At 36.9% G+C, this 17,317-nt stretch overlaps 1 protein-coding gene across 9 annotated transcripts in view; it reads right to left on the minus strand.

The window, feature by feature from the left end:
- The window catches only part of CACNA2D1 (calcium voltage-gated channel auxiliary subunit alpha2delta 1), a 433,456-nt gene extending 416,478 nt beyond the window's left edge, over positions 1-16,978 (minus strand). For all 9 annotated transcript variants that reach the window (XR_012623660.1, XM_074827917.1, XM_074827916.1 and 6 more), the window contains exon 1: positions 16,492-16,978. Coding sequence is in view for 8 of the 9 variants with exons in the window: in XM_074827917.1 (XP_074684018.1) it covers positions 16,492-16,586 (95 nt within the window). In the remaining variant the exon portion in view is untranslated. The remainder of the gene's footprint in view (positions 1-16,491) is intronic.
- Between the last annotated feature and the right edge of the window lie 339 nt (positions 16,979-17,317).

Genomic DNA, 17,317 nt, shown 5'->3' on the forward strand with positions numbered 1-17,317 from the left:
TTTTTAGGAAAAGGAAACCAAATGGCTTTTAAGTATTTCACAGTGCTCAGCAAACTTTATCTATTACTGGCCAAGCATAATTTAAGTTTCAGTAACTCTTACTTTCTCAGAAAGCAAACAAAAAAGCCTTTTTTCCCATCAGTGGCAGATGAAATGCATATTTATTTGTTAAAAATTAATGATGTGCATAGTTGGGTGAGAGAAAATGCTCAGTCCTCAGGAAAGATGTTAAATACTCATAAATGTGGATGTTTCAGTTTGGATACACAGTTCAGACAGCAACTGCACAAATACCTCTGAACCTTCTCAAAAGTAATCCCAATTATTTGCCTACCAGTTAGTTTTAACCACTAGTCTGTAGTTACACTCAGCTCGTCTGCTGAGTGTACATAACTAATATTTATGTAGATATCTAATTATACAGAGACAAGAGGCAAATGAATATAAAAACATGGAAGATAATGAACTTACATTCAGCTCAATAAAAAACTAAAGGGACATGGATGAAATTTGTATATGATCAACACATGCATGCAGTAGTTCCATGTACCTTAATGCCACAGAAATAACCTCAAACTGTATAGTGCAAAATTATGGCTTTACTGACGTCAACATGTATTTTGAAATCTACATCCATGCCTTTCCCCACAGTTTAAAAGACAGTGGATTATATGATTCAATACTTGCTGGAAATCAGATCCAGAGCAAGTCTTTGTGCCTGGCTTGGTGCAGAGTGGTAATGCTGTGCATAGTGCAGACCACTTAGCCAAGGCAAAGATAACCACGTGATATGCTTAAGGTCATACAGTTACTAGCAGTTTATAAAAAGAGTTTATAAACTTAGGTTTGAAGTATAGTTTACATTTTTGAAAAGTTTCATGCTTTTTTCTTTGGATGTCATGTAGATTAATATTCAATCATTTGTAATTCTGCAGTTACAGAATATCCTACTAGCTATTATGTATATTGTAATGGGAAAGTATAATACTGCTTTATAGCATCAATAATAATGCTAGCACGTAGAAATAAGGCAAGGCATGTATCAACACTTAAAATATCACATGCTACTCCCATCAAAACCAGTGCAACCCCAGCGCTCAAAGGATGGCAGCCTAAACAGCTGTCAAAAATTCATTGAAGCTGAGATACAGAAATTTAAGAATCTTCAACTGACCATAGTCTGAAGACAGAATGGGACCATACTAGATGTACTGTAATAAATTAATGCATCTAGCTCCTATAACAAACTAGCTGTGCGAGTCCTACAAATATTTTTTTTACTATTTGTAGCACAACTGGACTGTTCAGATTCACATGCAAAAACATCTACAAGATAAGAACAATAAGAGACATCTACAAAGTTTTACAAAGTCCTGAAGAGTAACAACATACATTTACAAAAGAATAAGGGCTTTATACTAAGTATTGGTCAAAGTACTGTTCTGTCCTATCTATCACTAACGGTGTCACCTATGGCAGAGGTTATAACATTCTCTTGGGTACTAAAACATATAATCTTTTAACATCTGCCTTCATTACTCGCATGTTTGTCCTACATGGATAACAGCAATGAACACAGGAGAAAAAAATATAGGAAGTGATTTGGCTGTCTTGCATCATGTTAGAGGTGCATGCACATTAGTATACATAATATCACCCCTGCCATTACTTGTTCCCCTACAGGTATTATCAGAGAAAACCCTCAGGAGACATAAACTATATTGCTTTATCATTACTAGGGATGCTGTTTCCATGCCAAACTTTCTGTCTAAGAATCTGTGTCTCATAAGTTTCTGTTACAGAGAATCCATAATAATATGGGGTTTGTTTCTTGGTTGGAGCTTATTATGCTAGTAAGAACAGAGTATATGATGCATGCACTGCTGTTTGAGGTCTGTATAGAGGAACACTGGTTCACAGTCACCTGGTCTGAGATACTGCATCATTCACATATGTTAAATTGAATTAAATACAATAAATTCAGTCATATTAGAAATAATATTCAGGAATGCATCAGAGATATAATAAATGATCTAACAGATTTCTTTCTGCACATAATTTCTATGACTTTTTGAAATTCTCTTACCACCATGGAAAAATCAGGGATGACGGACCGTTTCCATGCAGTTTTAGCATTATTTTGTCCCATAGCATGGTAACAGAAAAGGCCAAGCTTAATTTCATTAAAAGATGTGACCTGACAAAAGTGGACATAAGTTATCGTCACAGTACTTCTTTGGAGTAGGTTAGCAATAAAGTTGTCATATATAAAAACCTTTATCCACAAATCTTCTACTGAAAGAAGTCTTTGAAAATCAAGTAAGAAAATACAGAATCATAGAACCATAGAATGGTTTGGGTTGGAAGGGACCTTTAAAGGTCATCTACTCCAACCCCCTGCAATGAGCAGGGACATCTTCAACCAGATCAGGTTGCTCAGAGCCCCATCCAACCTGACCTTGAATGTTTCCAGGGAATACATTGTATCAGAGTCATTAAGTGATAATTCCTTCAGACTAACTAGCTAATGCAGTACTTAATCCAAAAATCTGAAAGTCAAAGTCTACAGCAGAGATGTTTTATTGAGGATTGTATTATGACACCATTCCATACTTCTATCTTCTAAATGGACTTAAAAATGAAAAGGTTGGGGTTTTTTTTCTTTTTCAATAATCTAACAGTTGGAAAGAAACAGTTAAGCAATGGAAAGAGTACTGTCCAGCACCCGAATAATACAGGAGGGAGCTTTTGCTCTTTCAGATTTCTCTTCAGTACAAATTTAGAAGCTTAACCATGAAAACTTTTAGAGAATGAATCCACAAGCTACCTAGTTGTACTATCAAGGCACTGTGTATATTTAATCTGAATTTTCCTTTCCTTAATTTGTAAGTTAAAGTCTGAGAAGCAGTTGATAGTCTGAATAAGTATTCATCTTTACCAGAATTCTAATAGCAATTTGTATTCAGACTTTTACTCTGCTCTGATATGTAATAGCAAAAAATCAGCAGTTACACAGCATATTACATTTTGAAAGCATTGTCCAAACAATTCTCAATGCCCTTTTGAAGAATTCCCAGATGAAAGGGAAAACTGGATAAGAATAGAAAAAACAGACCCTGAAACTCCTGTTTTATTTTTTGTAAATAAATAGCTTGGAAGCTCTAATCCAGCCCTAACTTACAACTTTGAAACCATGCGAATTCAAACCATGTCTAGTTTTGAGATGCATAGAATGAGCTTTTCTTCTAAAAAAAGTAAGCATGGCATTGATAAGGCATTACATTTCTATGGAAGCAGACAAATAGTGGTGGATTACCTCAGTTGAGAGAAAAATCAGGTGGCCATTAAACTGCTGGTTTTAAAGCTCCTGGGAATTTTTTTACTGTATCATTTCAGCATCATTTCAGACTCTCAGAGAGCTACACAAACAATGTAAAATAACAATACTTCACTGTAAATAGCCCTTATTTTTGCATTGATTTTGTTTAGATAGACATTGAATGCTAAAAATATTGTGTAATTGCTCCATTCTGAAAATAGCATTATCAACCAAGAAAACCTTCATTAGTTCATTATGTAATTTTCCCAGGTGAAAGAAATGTTGCATGGAGTGTATGTGTCCATGTCAAATCACACAGTAACAAACCACAAACTGGAATCTATCTAAGGTACTGTTGAATTAGAAGCTCCATTCCACAACAACAAACAAAACTGTGTACCTCATACAGTCTATATTTGTTTAAGGACTTTGGACTAAAACACACTTACAATACTGCAAGATTAAAAAAAAAAAACAAAACACAAAACACAAACCAACAGCTTTATTTTACTACTTTGCAGATATTGTAGGGATGTTTTGTTGTAGGTAATGAAGAACTACATTATTTTAAGTAGTCTTTGAATGAGTCATTTTGCAGATCCCCAGTTTGCAGGTTATCTATTTAGCCATTACCAAAGCCTTGAATAAGTTATGTCCGAATACACATCATTAAGTGTCAGTATATTAAATCTGGATCTGGTATACCAGAAATCTAAAAATTCAGGTATGAGTGAAAACTCTTAAATTTGGATGTGATTGCTCCCAAAATCACCACAAGATTAAATATGGATATAGACACATATGAAACATGAGTTTCTTACCCACTTAGGTAACTAGAATAGTTGGTATTTCTGTGGCATACTGCTGATATTTCCTGGGTTTTAATTTTCAGGAAAAAAATCACAGCTAGGAAATAATTCCTGCCGAGTAAAGGGCTGTACCAATTATTAAAGTGACACAGCATAAAAAACACAGGATCAGCCAGCAATTTTCTGCAATGAAACAATGTCTTAGCAATAGAAAACATCCAAATACATCTCAAAACCATCTCTTTGCATCATCTTTACTATAGCTTTTGGGTTCAAAGAATAACTTTTGGCTAATATCTAACTTTCATTTTTCAGAGGCAGATATGCTGCTGCAATCTCTCCATGCAGTGGAAGTTATTACTAGGTTTTCATCGCCAGAGACAAGGTATGTCCTTTGCAGCTTACCAAAGTTATCTACAAAATCCACCTGTCATGTTAGTCTTACACTGGAGTTGCATTTTGAATAATTAGCTATAGAAAAAACTCCTATTAAGTCAAAATCATAAAAGCTGTAAAGTCAAATAACCAAAATAAGAATTCATCTGCATTTTAATAGGTAAGCACATGTAAGCATTATTCTGCCCTTTTATATCTATTTCATCTCCTCAATGAAACCTGTTTCCAGCAGAAAAAAGAATGGTTGATTTTGTAACTGAAGATGGGATTACAATGAAGATGTATAAGGAAAACAATTTAAGCCACAAGACAATTTTGGTATCTTGCATTTCCCAGTTTTCAAGTGTTTAGCTTTTGGATAATTTACTTTTAACTTAGATTTTTTAACGACTGATCAGCACTTTATTCTATAAACAGATTATTCCCACAGAGAGTAATAGGACAATTGTAGAGTAGAATACTATTCACTAAAAAGAAATAGTGCCCCAAGTAATTAAATATGTGGAACAAAATATTTAATCACCGATGCTTAACTTGTGCTTATGAAGCTGAAAGCATCACTACTGAATACATAACATGTTTGTAGAAGCGTGGATATCTACAAAAGTAACTGATCATTTTTGTGCAAAACTACCTTGCAGGCCATAAAAATATTTTATTCTATAAATAAATGCAGTTATGAAAGGAAAAATCACTATCAGCGAAATATCTGCAAGCAAAGTATTCTTCTATACATCCACTACAATATTCTTTACGGCCATTTGTTAATTGTATCTCTCACCATCCATGCAAGGAAGTGATGAGTGCTTTTAATTCTAATTTTGCAGACTGGGAGAGTGTATCTGTCTGTACTAGGAACACTGACATAGCAGATGAGTAAAGATACTGGACAAGTGTTTCCAACAGCAAAGCAGCTATCACATCAGAATTTCACCTCATGTACCCATAAAGTATCAACATCATCTTTCAGCATAAAGCCGGCTTCACTGGAAAAACTAGAAAGTTTTTCTGTAAATTTTTTGCTGATTTTAAAACTAATTACCTGAAAAATCAAGATTTCATACCAGAAGATGAATTATTCAGTTGTGCATAATGAGGGGTTAAAATAAATTACTTCGCTCATGCCTACCATTCCAAATTGCACTGCTGAGCTCTAGAACTTATTGCTTAAGCAAAAAAAAAAAAAAGTAAATTTATGAAAGCCACTTACAGTTATCCTGCACATTACTAGACACTGCAGTATTTTGAAAAGGAAAGTATTTCTTCCTTATAATTTTACACTCACATAAAATTGTGTTTGTTCCTAATCTGGGGGAACATTTTTCAATGCCTTCCGGCACATTAAGAAGTTCGTTTTTTCATGGACACTTGCTCAGTGGGGCACAGACAATGAAGTGGTGTCAGAGCTTATCATTTAAAAGGAAGACATATGACCACATCCGATATCACGCATGGCTTCTTTGTGATATCTTACTATTCCCCTCTGTATAGCCTAATACAATCATGTATTACATTTTATTTTATATGATTTTTACAATCAGGCCTTGACAGTGATGACTCATTTCATTGCAAAGAAACCTGTATGTGTTTAATCAGAAATTATTTTGTGTGGATTCATCCTTGCACTCAGGATTTAAATGATACAGGACTGATACTCATTTTGCTGAAATTACACTGGTGCAAAGAAGGATGAAATTGGTTATCTAATAATTTCCAAAGACATTTAGAGTATATCCTTAGACATACTCTTAGTCATGCAACAAACCAATTAATCCTTCATGTATTTCTAATCAGTCAAAAGCGACTATAAGGACCAGATATTGCTTTCAGTTACTGTAGAGCTTTTCCCCAAGTGTCTGGTATAGTGAAATCTCCTTAAGACATGTTCCTGCACATATTAGCGATGCTCTCCCAGTTTATAAATCTACCCACATAATCTAAAATATATTTACAACAGATAAAAGTCCAATCCAAGAAGATGCTAAGGCAAGAAAACTGGCTTGGTAAATAAAAAAAATTGGTAAGGACTACACTTCTATTGTTACTCTTTGTGGCAAGTCAAAATAATTGCAATGAAAACTGTTACTCCTGCTTAAAATCGTAGTAATTATCAGGCAATTAGTGATTGCTAGTGATCATTTTAGGCATGCTACTAGTCCATAAATGGAAATAAGTTGATGCCAGACCACCTAAACAGCACTAATTATGTACTTTTACGACCATCTTTCTTACAGGACACTTTGCAACATACAACACATTTATTCAAGCAGGATGACAACTGGTGTGTCATTCCCATTTTAGAAATGGGAGCAGAAGGAATAAAAGCAGCAGTAGCCAGTGCTGCAAAAGAAAGAGGTAGCAGATCAGGTTAATGAACTCAAGTGTCATGAGCCCTTGGCTAGTGCTGTACCCACCTATTGCCTCTGTTTTAATTAGGAAGTACAAAATATTCACAGTACAAATTTCAGATAAACTGGGCATCTGCAGCTCCAAGTGATTTCAACAGCGAGAGCAACGATTTGCAATGTGGCAAAGGAGTGCAACTAGCATGCAGCGTTGGCATGAGTCAGATATGCTGGCTTCTTTTCACGATACTGTCTGCAGATTTTTGCTGACTCCTGTTAGTTTCTAAAAATGCTGTTAAACTTATGTTTTACAATCTGTGTACATCCAAGAAGTACAGATCGTGGGGATTATCTTCTAACTCCCCAGATCTCAAGCTACCAAAAGAAGCAGATATGATGGTACCTTTTCTACAAAGATTCTATAAAAAAAACCCTTTGAGAACCAGGTAAACGAGAGGTATTATCCATCCAGGAAAGGTCTGGTCATGCAGGTTTCTGAGGTAGGGTGGGAATAGAGCAAACACAGATCTTAATAAACAAGGCTTAACAGCTTAACAACACTTATCAACTACAGAGGGCTTTAGAGGCATTAAATAACAAATTAATCTTGACATAAACCCTTGCCTGACTAAATGGTAAGATACTGCAGTTTCCTACTTTACTGAGAGAAATTAGTGTGGAAAACTAAGGTACAAAACTTAAGAAATAATGCAAGGCAGACAAAGGGAGCCAGATAATAATAGAGAGAGACATATAATGATAAAGTCCTCAGCCAAGAGACACATAATTCAGGAAGTACATCATAAAAAACAAATCTGAATATTTCTGATTAAATAAAAGTAAATAAAAAAGCCTATTACCTCTTCTATTTCTTTTCTTTTTTCTTTTTTTTCCCAAAATTGGTGCCACTAAATTCATTTATGAAAAAAGTCTCAGATCAAGAAATAGTCTTTGCATTAGGAAATACACACACGGCTAACCATCCTAATGAAGGATAACTTTCCACAGAAGATGATGGTGCGAGAAAGCTCATTGCTCACTTCTCTCAATTTCCTTTTTCTCTCACCATGCATTACTACATGCATGTTTCTTCACTTGAACCTGTCTTTGAGAAAAAGAAATCTAATGGATTTGCTACATCCATATGTAAAAAGAATAAAATTACATATGAGGCTAACAGAAAATATGGACATTCAATAATCTCTGCAGGAATTATTCTAAATACTTACTGAAGAAGGGTATACCATGTATTATATTTTATTCTAATTCAATCTACTAAAAGAAATCAGCTATATACTGCAAAAAAATCAACATCTGTATTAACATCTGCATGAGAAACCATGACATTTTGGGATTAAACTCACAAAACAGAGTATCAACATATCTCATAGGGCAGAGCACTCCCCAAGTAATGAGTACAAGTACAGGCCTGTATTTAGGATCCACAAGACCTCTACCAAATAGACTATTCAAATCCACACTGAGGGAAGATTATTACTGTGAGGGTTTGTTCAGCCATTTACAAAATAAACCATTTTTCCCACTAGTCCACATCAGCATATCATTTATCAAAACTTGACTTTTAATGGACTGTTGAACATGGCTCTCAACATTTTGACTAGTCTAGCGAGATATTGGATCTACATGTGTGGGAGTAAGTTATTCACCTGTAAGAGTGGGGAAGGAATAGTAAAAACCCTAACTTTGTAATTCACACTTCCAGTCATCTCTTTTTCATTACATCCTTCCTGCAGTATAGATAAACACGATTCTTTCAGCTCAGACTGCAAAATGTTTCACTTTATCTTTGACAACGGTCCCCGTGATTCAGTTTCCTCCTATGGGAAAGGTTTGAATTTCTAATCAGGAGTCAACACAAGCCTGGTGTGGCAAATTTCTACTCATTCTAAGAACAAAGAAAACTTTCCTTTTACCAGTTTGTTTAAGACTACTTTAGTGTAGAAAGAAAAATGCAGCATGGTATTAAAAGTGACAATTGAGAAAATCATGCCTTGATTTAGGCCTTAGTCCTGCCACCCTTACCCAGAGAACTTTTATAACTTTATTTTTATGCTTACTTGAAAGAAGATTTAGTCCATGCTTAGCAAAATATAATAAAAATCCCAGTAAAGATAAGGAAGGGAGAGATTATATCGCTGGGGGAAGTTTTAAGCTTTTAAACCAGTCCAGTGGGGAGCTGCACAGGGGAAATAGGAGCATGTGAGTTCAAAAATTGTTTGGATGAACTGAGTCTATATTTTCTCTTTTAAATAAAAATTAGCATAATTTATCATCTGATTGCTACAAAAAATAGAATGTGGACTCAGCAACTCCTCTGTCTTCTTACTTCACAAATCAGGTCAGAAGTGAATCAGAATTTATTATGACAGATAAATTTGAGAGTCTTTGCTCGTAGACTTCAACTGAAGCTTTATATGCATGAGGGCTAAAAAAGGACCACTGATCCAATATATACCTCTACGTTAAAGGTAATGACTGCTGTGCAAAAAATTATTCTTAGCCCATATGATCCATAGGACACATTCTTTAAAAAAAATCCTCTTCTTTCTTCATTCCTGGCTCAAAATTCATGGCTCTGGAGAAACAGGAAATTTCAGAAATGAAAAATGCTTAAGTCACTACTCAGAAAATCTGTTACAAAGTCAGGCTATAGTTCTTGTCCTCACCAACTCTCAAATGAGAGAGAGCGAGAATATAATTTAAAGAGAGGGTGAAAAATCCAATAAAACATTTTTTATAATAGTCAGCAATATTATAAATTCACATTCATATTCTATGGGTATTTCAGGCCTGCCTCAGATTTAAAAAAAAGTCTGATTTTGAATTACTGTAATTAACTGCAAAAGCTTGCTGATTTGTTGATGCAAAATAATGTCAATCTTTTTCATAAACTTGTTAGAATCTTTGTAAATAAATAGGAAAAATTATACAAGGAACAGAAATTCAGCTCTTTGTCATCAGTTTGCTGTTGGTGCCCAGAGAAAGGTGTCGTAAGGAGGAAAATAAGTGAAAAATCATGGTCCTTTCCCTAACATCATTAGTGTAACATTAACCAAGCAGAGCCATGTTCTTGTCACAGTGTGCTTGTGAAAGAGGGAGTATATTTTACATTTCACCCTGAACATTTATTAAGTCTGGGAGGAGGAAGGTGTGAAACATTGAGTTTGCTTAGAAGCAGAGTAGGTCAAAAAATAGTTCGGAAAGCACTGGAGAAGGAAAAGACAAATCCCTCTTGAGCTGAATAGCTGCAGGCATATACCATTAATTTTTAGCTATTAAAAAGTGCTGAGGCGTATTTTCACTCTTACACTGAATTTTTTTTCTTAGAATATCAACAGGACTTTTTAATTTCAGGGTACAAGCAGCTTAGTCTAGTCCCAAATTGAGAATATCTAACCCATGAATATCACTGAAGTATAAATACAGTTGAGAGTGATTTCACTATCAGTGTTACATATTTGCACCTTAAACCCAAGCCACTTCTGTATCATTGCTGTGTGCATTACACAGTACTTACTGCTTGATATAAAAATCATATTCTGTAAACAATATTGACTCCAGTTCTCTTTTACTACTGGAAATCAGGAGGGAAAGAAGAATCACAACACTCTGTAATAGCAATGACCAATTTGCTATAGTAAGCAATGGCACACGATGCAAAATCCAGCTCTTGATCTGATCCTACAGAACAGAGCATTGCCCAATATACGTTTGAGAAAAGTTGAGTGGGATCAAGCTATTTAATATATGCAGCAAAAGAAATAAATCAGAGCTGATATCTCAAATGCAAATTATTTAAGCATTCATTGATACCTGTCTTGCAGCAGCTGTAGATGGAATGAAAAAGCTGATGCAGGAATGGGCTAAGATGACCACACACAGGCACTGCCCAGGGGTGGGAGCAGAAATGCAGTTATTCTTTTGTACTTCTTAAATTCTGTGTATTTTCAAGGTGCTAGATTTGTTTTACTGGGACACCGAGGACACTGAGCTGTCATTCTTTCTATCAAGAAGTCTGATTCAGCATTTGTAAAAGATGTAAATAGAGTATGGCATCTGGCTTTACCAAATTATAGCTATGGTCCAACAATTTTATTCCAGTGTTGTGTTCTGGTAAATCTTTTCTTCTATTAAAGCAGATATTTTAACAAGGCAGTAGAAAACAACATTTTCTGCAGTCCATAATATCAGCTTTTGTACTAAGCTCTTTATAAGCACTCTAAGCACAACATGCATCCCAAGTATACAGGATCAAAAGCTCGCGTATTGCTGCAAAGAAGTACAAAACAATTGGAGCCCAATTCTGCTTCTACTATGGTCAACCACAGAGAGAATGAGTCATTTTTCTCTTAAACTACTAAAATGCTCCTAAACTGCAACCCCTGTCTTGCGGAGGTTTAAGTCAAACATAGGTCTAGAAGATAATACTACCTTGCATAAAGGATTCTCACAGGGGGAAGAAAGAATAAAGGCATAAGCATGTCAGATCACAGTTATCAGTGGGCAACTATAGTCTGTTTTGTTTCTTTGCTACAAAAGATTAAAGTAATAATAATTTGACCGTGCTTCCATCAATTTAAAATGCTCTGCTAGATAAATATTTTTAAGATCTGTACAACAGGCCTTCTATTTAACAATGAATACATTTCAGACTAATGTGCTGCCAAGCTCCAGTTCTCTTTCTAGCAGCTGAATTCTTGGATAAAATCATTTTGCAGGGTATGAGCAATGCAGTTCTGAAAATAGCATCACTGCAAAATGAAAGATGGCAAGAACCTCTACAATGCTGATTTATTTCAATGAAATTTTGTCTCATGATCAGTATCTATTTTGATGTTTTCAGCTGAATTCTCATACTTAATAAAATGTAAATCTATAGAATTTGTTAATTTTGGAGGCACAGCACAACTGTCTAAGAAGGAAACAAAAAGAGAAAAAAAATACCCATTCACAACTGACAACATAAAATATGTCAAAATACGTTCAAAAAACAGAAAAATGTTTTGTAGATCCAAATACTTTGCATTTATCACCACCACATGTACAGAGACACTCACAAAAAGAAACCAACGCCAATCAACAAACTGTTTCGCACTTTAAGTACATTTCTACTAGAAGAATGGATTGGAGCAATACTTTTTAAAATATCAGTGGGTTTATACATCTTGCATAATGCTCAGCATTTACACACGTGCTGCTGAGAAAACATTTAAGAGGTGATATTGCACTTCCCTGATTCCAAGTAGATTACATCTTTTGGCTTTTCACTGATACAAAGGTACACTTCAGCAGATTATTTTTTTGCTATTAATGAAGATTTTTGAATAGATTGGAAAACACAATTTTCAAATGAGGAGTCTGATATTTTTACAATCCATTAATGCAGCTGTCTTCTCTAATTAACATCAGCAGTAAAACTGGCATTCTCCTATCACAGAGTTTATGCTAAAAATGAGATTATATGTACACGAGGTATGTCAAAACCCCTAAATCTGACAGAGAAACAGATGAAAAGAACACATCATAAGTATCTTCTATCTACATTCGGTCACTGATTTTATATAGAAAGCAATGCTGTGTACCAAGCCCAGCTCCATTCTCAGCTAGACCTACACTTGTTAGGTCCATGTGCAGAAACCAAAAATACAAATGTCCCACTTGTGCAAGTCCTAATTCATATGACTCATATAGAATTCCCTGAGTTGTCCTAATGACACCGAAACAGTAACGATGATTCATGCAAATAAAAGATAGGCATACACAACTTCTTTTCTAAAAATTTCCTGCCTGAGTGCATATATATATGTTCATATATATTATTTTAATCTTCTGTATGTTATTTTTATTCGCAGATGTTTTACACCAATTTATCTAAGCAGCAGAACTGTCTTGAATATTATGTATGATACATACAGAACAGATGACTGAGGAGGAAAGAAGGATAAAAGATAAAGGAAAGAGAGAAAATGAGTGGGAGAGGAAATTAGAGAAAATAAAATTAAAGCAGACATTAAGTTATATCCAGAATGATGTGATTGCAGAAAAAGTCCCATTGATATTGAAAGGCTTCATCTGTAGGTTTATAAAAATTAAAATATCTGTTTTGTTTTATTGACTGCATTTTTTTTTTTAATCCGTACACACAGATAGCGTGGTAGGTAAAGTAGTAGGTACATCTTTATATTGTACATCGCTCACTATAATTAAAATTACCAATGCTGCTAAGACATACTGTTTTAAAAGTATACTTAAGAATTACAACATATTTTTAAACTCAAGAATATGTTTTCATGCAGTACAGATAAAAAACAGAAATAAAGTGAGTCCTATGCTACCTTTATCAGGAAACATACAAACTACATTTAATAACAGTATTTTTTTCCTCAAGTGCGTATAGATGTGGATGATAAATAAATATATATGGTTTCAAAGTAAGAAGTGTTTTGCATCCTGTGTTAGCAGTAGTGTGGTTATAGTGACAGGAGTACTATATACAACAATATTCTCATGTAAGTGCAAAATATCTGCTGTGCTGCATGTATAATTGAAGTATTTGGAGTTCCTACATTAAAAGCAAGAGCATGATACCTTCTAAGAACATATAATAGATCCCTAATACACGATACAATGAAAATGATACATTTTAATGAAACCTATTATGTATTGACCAGTAGCTAAGCCTTATAGCTAAAGATCAAGACATAATTACTGCTATACTTAAATAGTTCATTAAAGAAAATTCTTCAATATTTGCGGTGAAATATTCCAACACAGGAAGCAACAAATGCAATTATACCACCTGCTCAGATTTTCAATGAAAAATTAAGGTTCCCGTTTCATACAACACAATCCTTCACTTGAAATTCTCTATACATTGCGTGGCAAATACATCAGAGCCTTTCTGTCTGGTCAGAGAAGTAAAATTAATCAAATGACAGATTCTATCAAACAGACATTGCTTAAACCTTCAGCATTTTTTGCTAAATATGTTTCATACTTGTATACTACTGTATTGGTGATAAAAGACTTCTGAATGTTTTAGTAAAAGCACATGTTAAAATATTTACTGATGCAGAAGGAACAGATGACTGAAGGAAAAGTGATTGTACAATAATGAGTTGTTGATGAAATCATGAACTATATAGCCCCGAATATGCACATTTTTCATACAACAGCTGGGAAATACTGCTTCCTCAGACCAACTTTTTAACTAGGAGAAAAAGAGACTGAAAATAATGGGGAGAAAGCAGGTAGCTAAGAACATAACATCAGCAAACCTTCAGTTCTTTAATTATTAATATCCTTTCTTTCCTTTATTCTCTTCTCCTGTGTTTTTTTCCTGGTTTTAATACTCTTAAAATATAAAATCTTTCACATTAAGGGCATTTACGTCACTTCTCTTTGTTCTTCCCCATTTGTAACCTATAGTAGGAAACAAAACACCGCTGTCAAGCCTTAAAAAAGAATCAAAAAATTCTCTTTTTCACCTGTTACTTCATTACTTTTTGCAAAGCAGCTCTCCCTGCATCAACCTGTTGTGCTGTCTTCTAAATGAACTAAGCCTTATTTGCACTTTGATTTAATTTCAAAGGGGAAACATTACTATGAAGGATGGACAGATGCTATAGATTTTGTCTACAATATTTCAATGGAATAATAAGGAGAAAAAAGAAAGTCAACAGCAAGTAAATTGTGTAGAACATGGAACTGCTGTTGACTAACATCATATTCTGCATTACTTAATCATAGGTGCAGTTACAATTAAAGTCATGTTATATAAAGGGAAATAGCAAACATGGACAGAGGGGAAAAAAACAGTTTTAAGGAAATATATTGTTATGCTAAAAAGTGATCTATACTTCTATTTGAAATTATACAATAATCTTTTTGTAGAGTATTTTATTTTCACTCAGTTCCCTATTTCTTTCTCTTTTAAAACTAGAAAAATCTATGTGGAAGATAAATTATAATTCTTGTGTATGATAACCTTTCCAGCTCACTAAGAAACAGCAAATTCAGGAGCTCAAACACAAGAAAAGCATTGACTTAAAAAGCCCTGGCTTTGTATTTTGTCACTCTTGCTTCTACGTGGCACATCTTTATAAACTGCAACACAAGGATATTTTAAAAGGTAATTTTCCCTTCAATGAAAGGCCGTATTTATTCAACTTAGAAGATATTAAGTGGTTATTTTACACTTATCTTTGTATTCCTTTCTTTCATTTAACAGTGCGAGCATCACTTTGAGTCTTTCATAATGGAACCGATAATCGGAACTGAATCCAATTATAACAACCTACCAGCAGTACTAATTGGTGAAAATGCATTGCTGGTAATTGCTGTAAACTCATCCTGCACAGGATGAACAAGGGCAATAAATTCTACCCAGCGTTAAACAATAGGGAAGACTACCATTAGCACTGTTTTTCTTATGTAAAATGCATTAAAGTGAGTCATCCACTTAAAAGTTACCTCCTGGTAGCTTTAACCCAGATTCAGGGACTCAGGTAGATGCTTCCAAAAAAAAAAGAATATAAAAATAATAAGGTGAGGGAGAAAGGAGAAAAAGGAAGAAAACACGGTCATTAGTCCGTAGTGTTTTGGTGTGTTTTCTGGTTGTTTTTTTTTTTCCCCCAATCTGTAGGCGAATCTCAAATATGATGTATTGGCTTATTTTTGCCTTTCTTTTATTGCATGCTTTCATTATGTGATCTGTGCACTGCTCTGGGCAACACTTTCATGCTAATAAGTATGCAGTGCTTTAAAGATTTCTGTCTTACGGCCACGCAAAACATAAAGCTGCTTGCACCGAGAGCATCCATCAGCTCTCGTAAAGGTGATTTTTGAGAAGTAACGATTTGCAAGGCCAACGCTGAAGAATCCAGTTCTTTAGTTGTGTTGCTTTAAGCAGGCTAAAACCCCTCTGGGGTGGCCCACGCGTGCGCACACACAACACCCCACCAACAACCACGGACAGAAAACAAACCCTGCAACTGTCAAAATATTCATGGTGTGCACTGGAACACAGCCAGCTAGGAGTGAGCTTGAGCATAGGCTCAAAACTCAAAGCCTGCCTGTTTCACATGCCTGCCGCAGAAAGGCAGGAAAATCTGCCTTTTGTATGAATTTTCATAAAACCGCTAAAGTTTTAATTTTTTTTTTTTAATAGTGTTAAAACTCCAGCCAGGCTGAAATAACCTTTGTGGGAGGAGGGGGCGGGCTCTGTGTAACTCGAAACTTTCCTCTGGGCACTGCCGAACCGCCGGGGGTATATTTAGAGCTGGGATGTGCCCGGCGCGGGGTGCGAGGCACAGCCTGCACCCCCGAAGTGCGGCCGCCGGGCACTGCCCCCTCCTCCCGGCGGCCGCCCCGGAGGGACCCTCTGGCACCGTGACTCCTTCCCAAGCAAAAGCAGCCGAAATCCTGCAATTTTACCTCACCGCCACTTTCCGCCCGGACTTACTTTATTTCCCTTTGTATTTTGGCCGGCGCCGCGCTCTCCCCGGCACAGAGCTGCACCCCCGCCCCGGCCGTGCCCCCCCCCCCCCCCCCCCGCCCCGTCCCGTCCCGTCCCGGACCCCCGCACCCCGCGGGGACTTACGTGGTGGCAGAAGGGAAAGGTCCCTCCGAGGAGTGGTTCATCACCAGGGACTGGAAAAGTGTCAGGCTAAAGACTAGCAGCCAGCCAGCAGCCATCTTCCTGATCGAAGATCGATTCCCCTTCCCCAAGTCGGCGAGACGGCAATAATAATAAATTCAATTATTGTGTGTGCGGTGGTGTGGGGGGGGCTGTTGTTTTTTAAAGCCTCCTCCGCTCCCCCCCCACCCGCCCCCTCGCAGGAGGCGCAGCCCAGAGATGTGCGGAGAAGCGGGAGAGCGGCCGAGGGTGGGAAGGAGGAGGAGAAACGATGGAGATCAGTGGGTGGAGAGGGGGGAAGAGGCGAAATAGAGAAGAGAGAGAGAGCGAGCAAGCTACTCTACTCTCTGCTACTCCAGCAGCAGCTCCAGCTTCATCTGATCCGCCGCCATCAGGGCTACTTTTGTAACAGATCTCCGCTCACTCTGTGTGTGTGTGTGTCCTTCCCTGATTTATGCCCCTGATTGCAGAGCAGAAAGAGGAGGGGAGAGGCTGGCGCCGGGGGGGTGGGGTGGGGTGGGGTGGGGGGAAGGACTCCTGAGGGGAGAGGAGGAAAGAAGGGAAGAGAGTTGGAGACGGGCAGATCGCTCCCGGCTCCTGCCTTCCCTGCCGGCAGCGCGGAAAGTCGGGGCGGGGAGCGGGGGAGGGCGCCGGGCCCTGTGGCGGCCGCGCTCCTTACAAGGCAGCCGAGGAACTCCCCGGGCTGGGCTGGGCCGGGCTGGGCTGGGCTGGGCCGGGCTGGGCTGGGCCGCCGCGGGAGCCGCGCTCCCGCCCCGCTGGCCGGGGGTCT

The sequence above is a fragment of the Strix aluco genome, chromosome 5 (genome assembly GCF_031877795.1).
Source record: "Strix aluco isolate bStrAlu1 chromosome 5, bStrAlu1.hap1, whole genome shotgun sequence".
Classification (NCBI taxonomy): domain Eukaryota; kingdom Metazoa; phylum Chordata; class Aves; order Strigiformes; family Strigidae; genus Strix; species Strix aluco.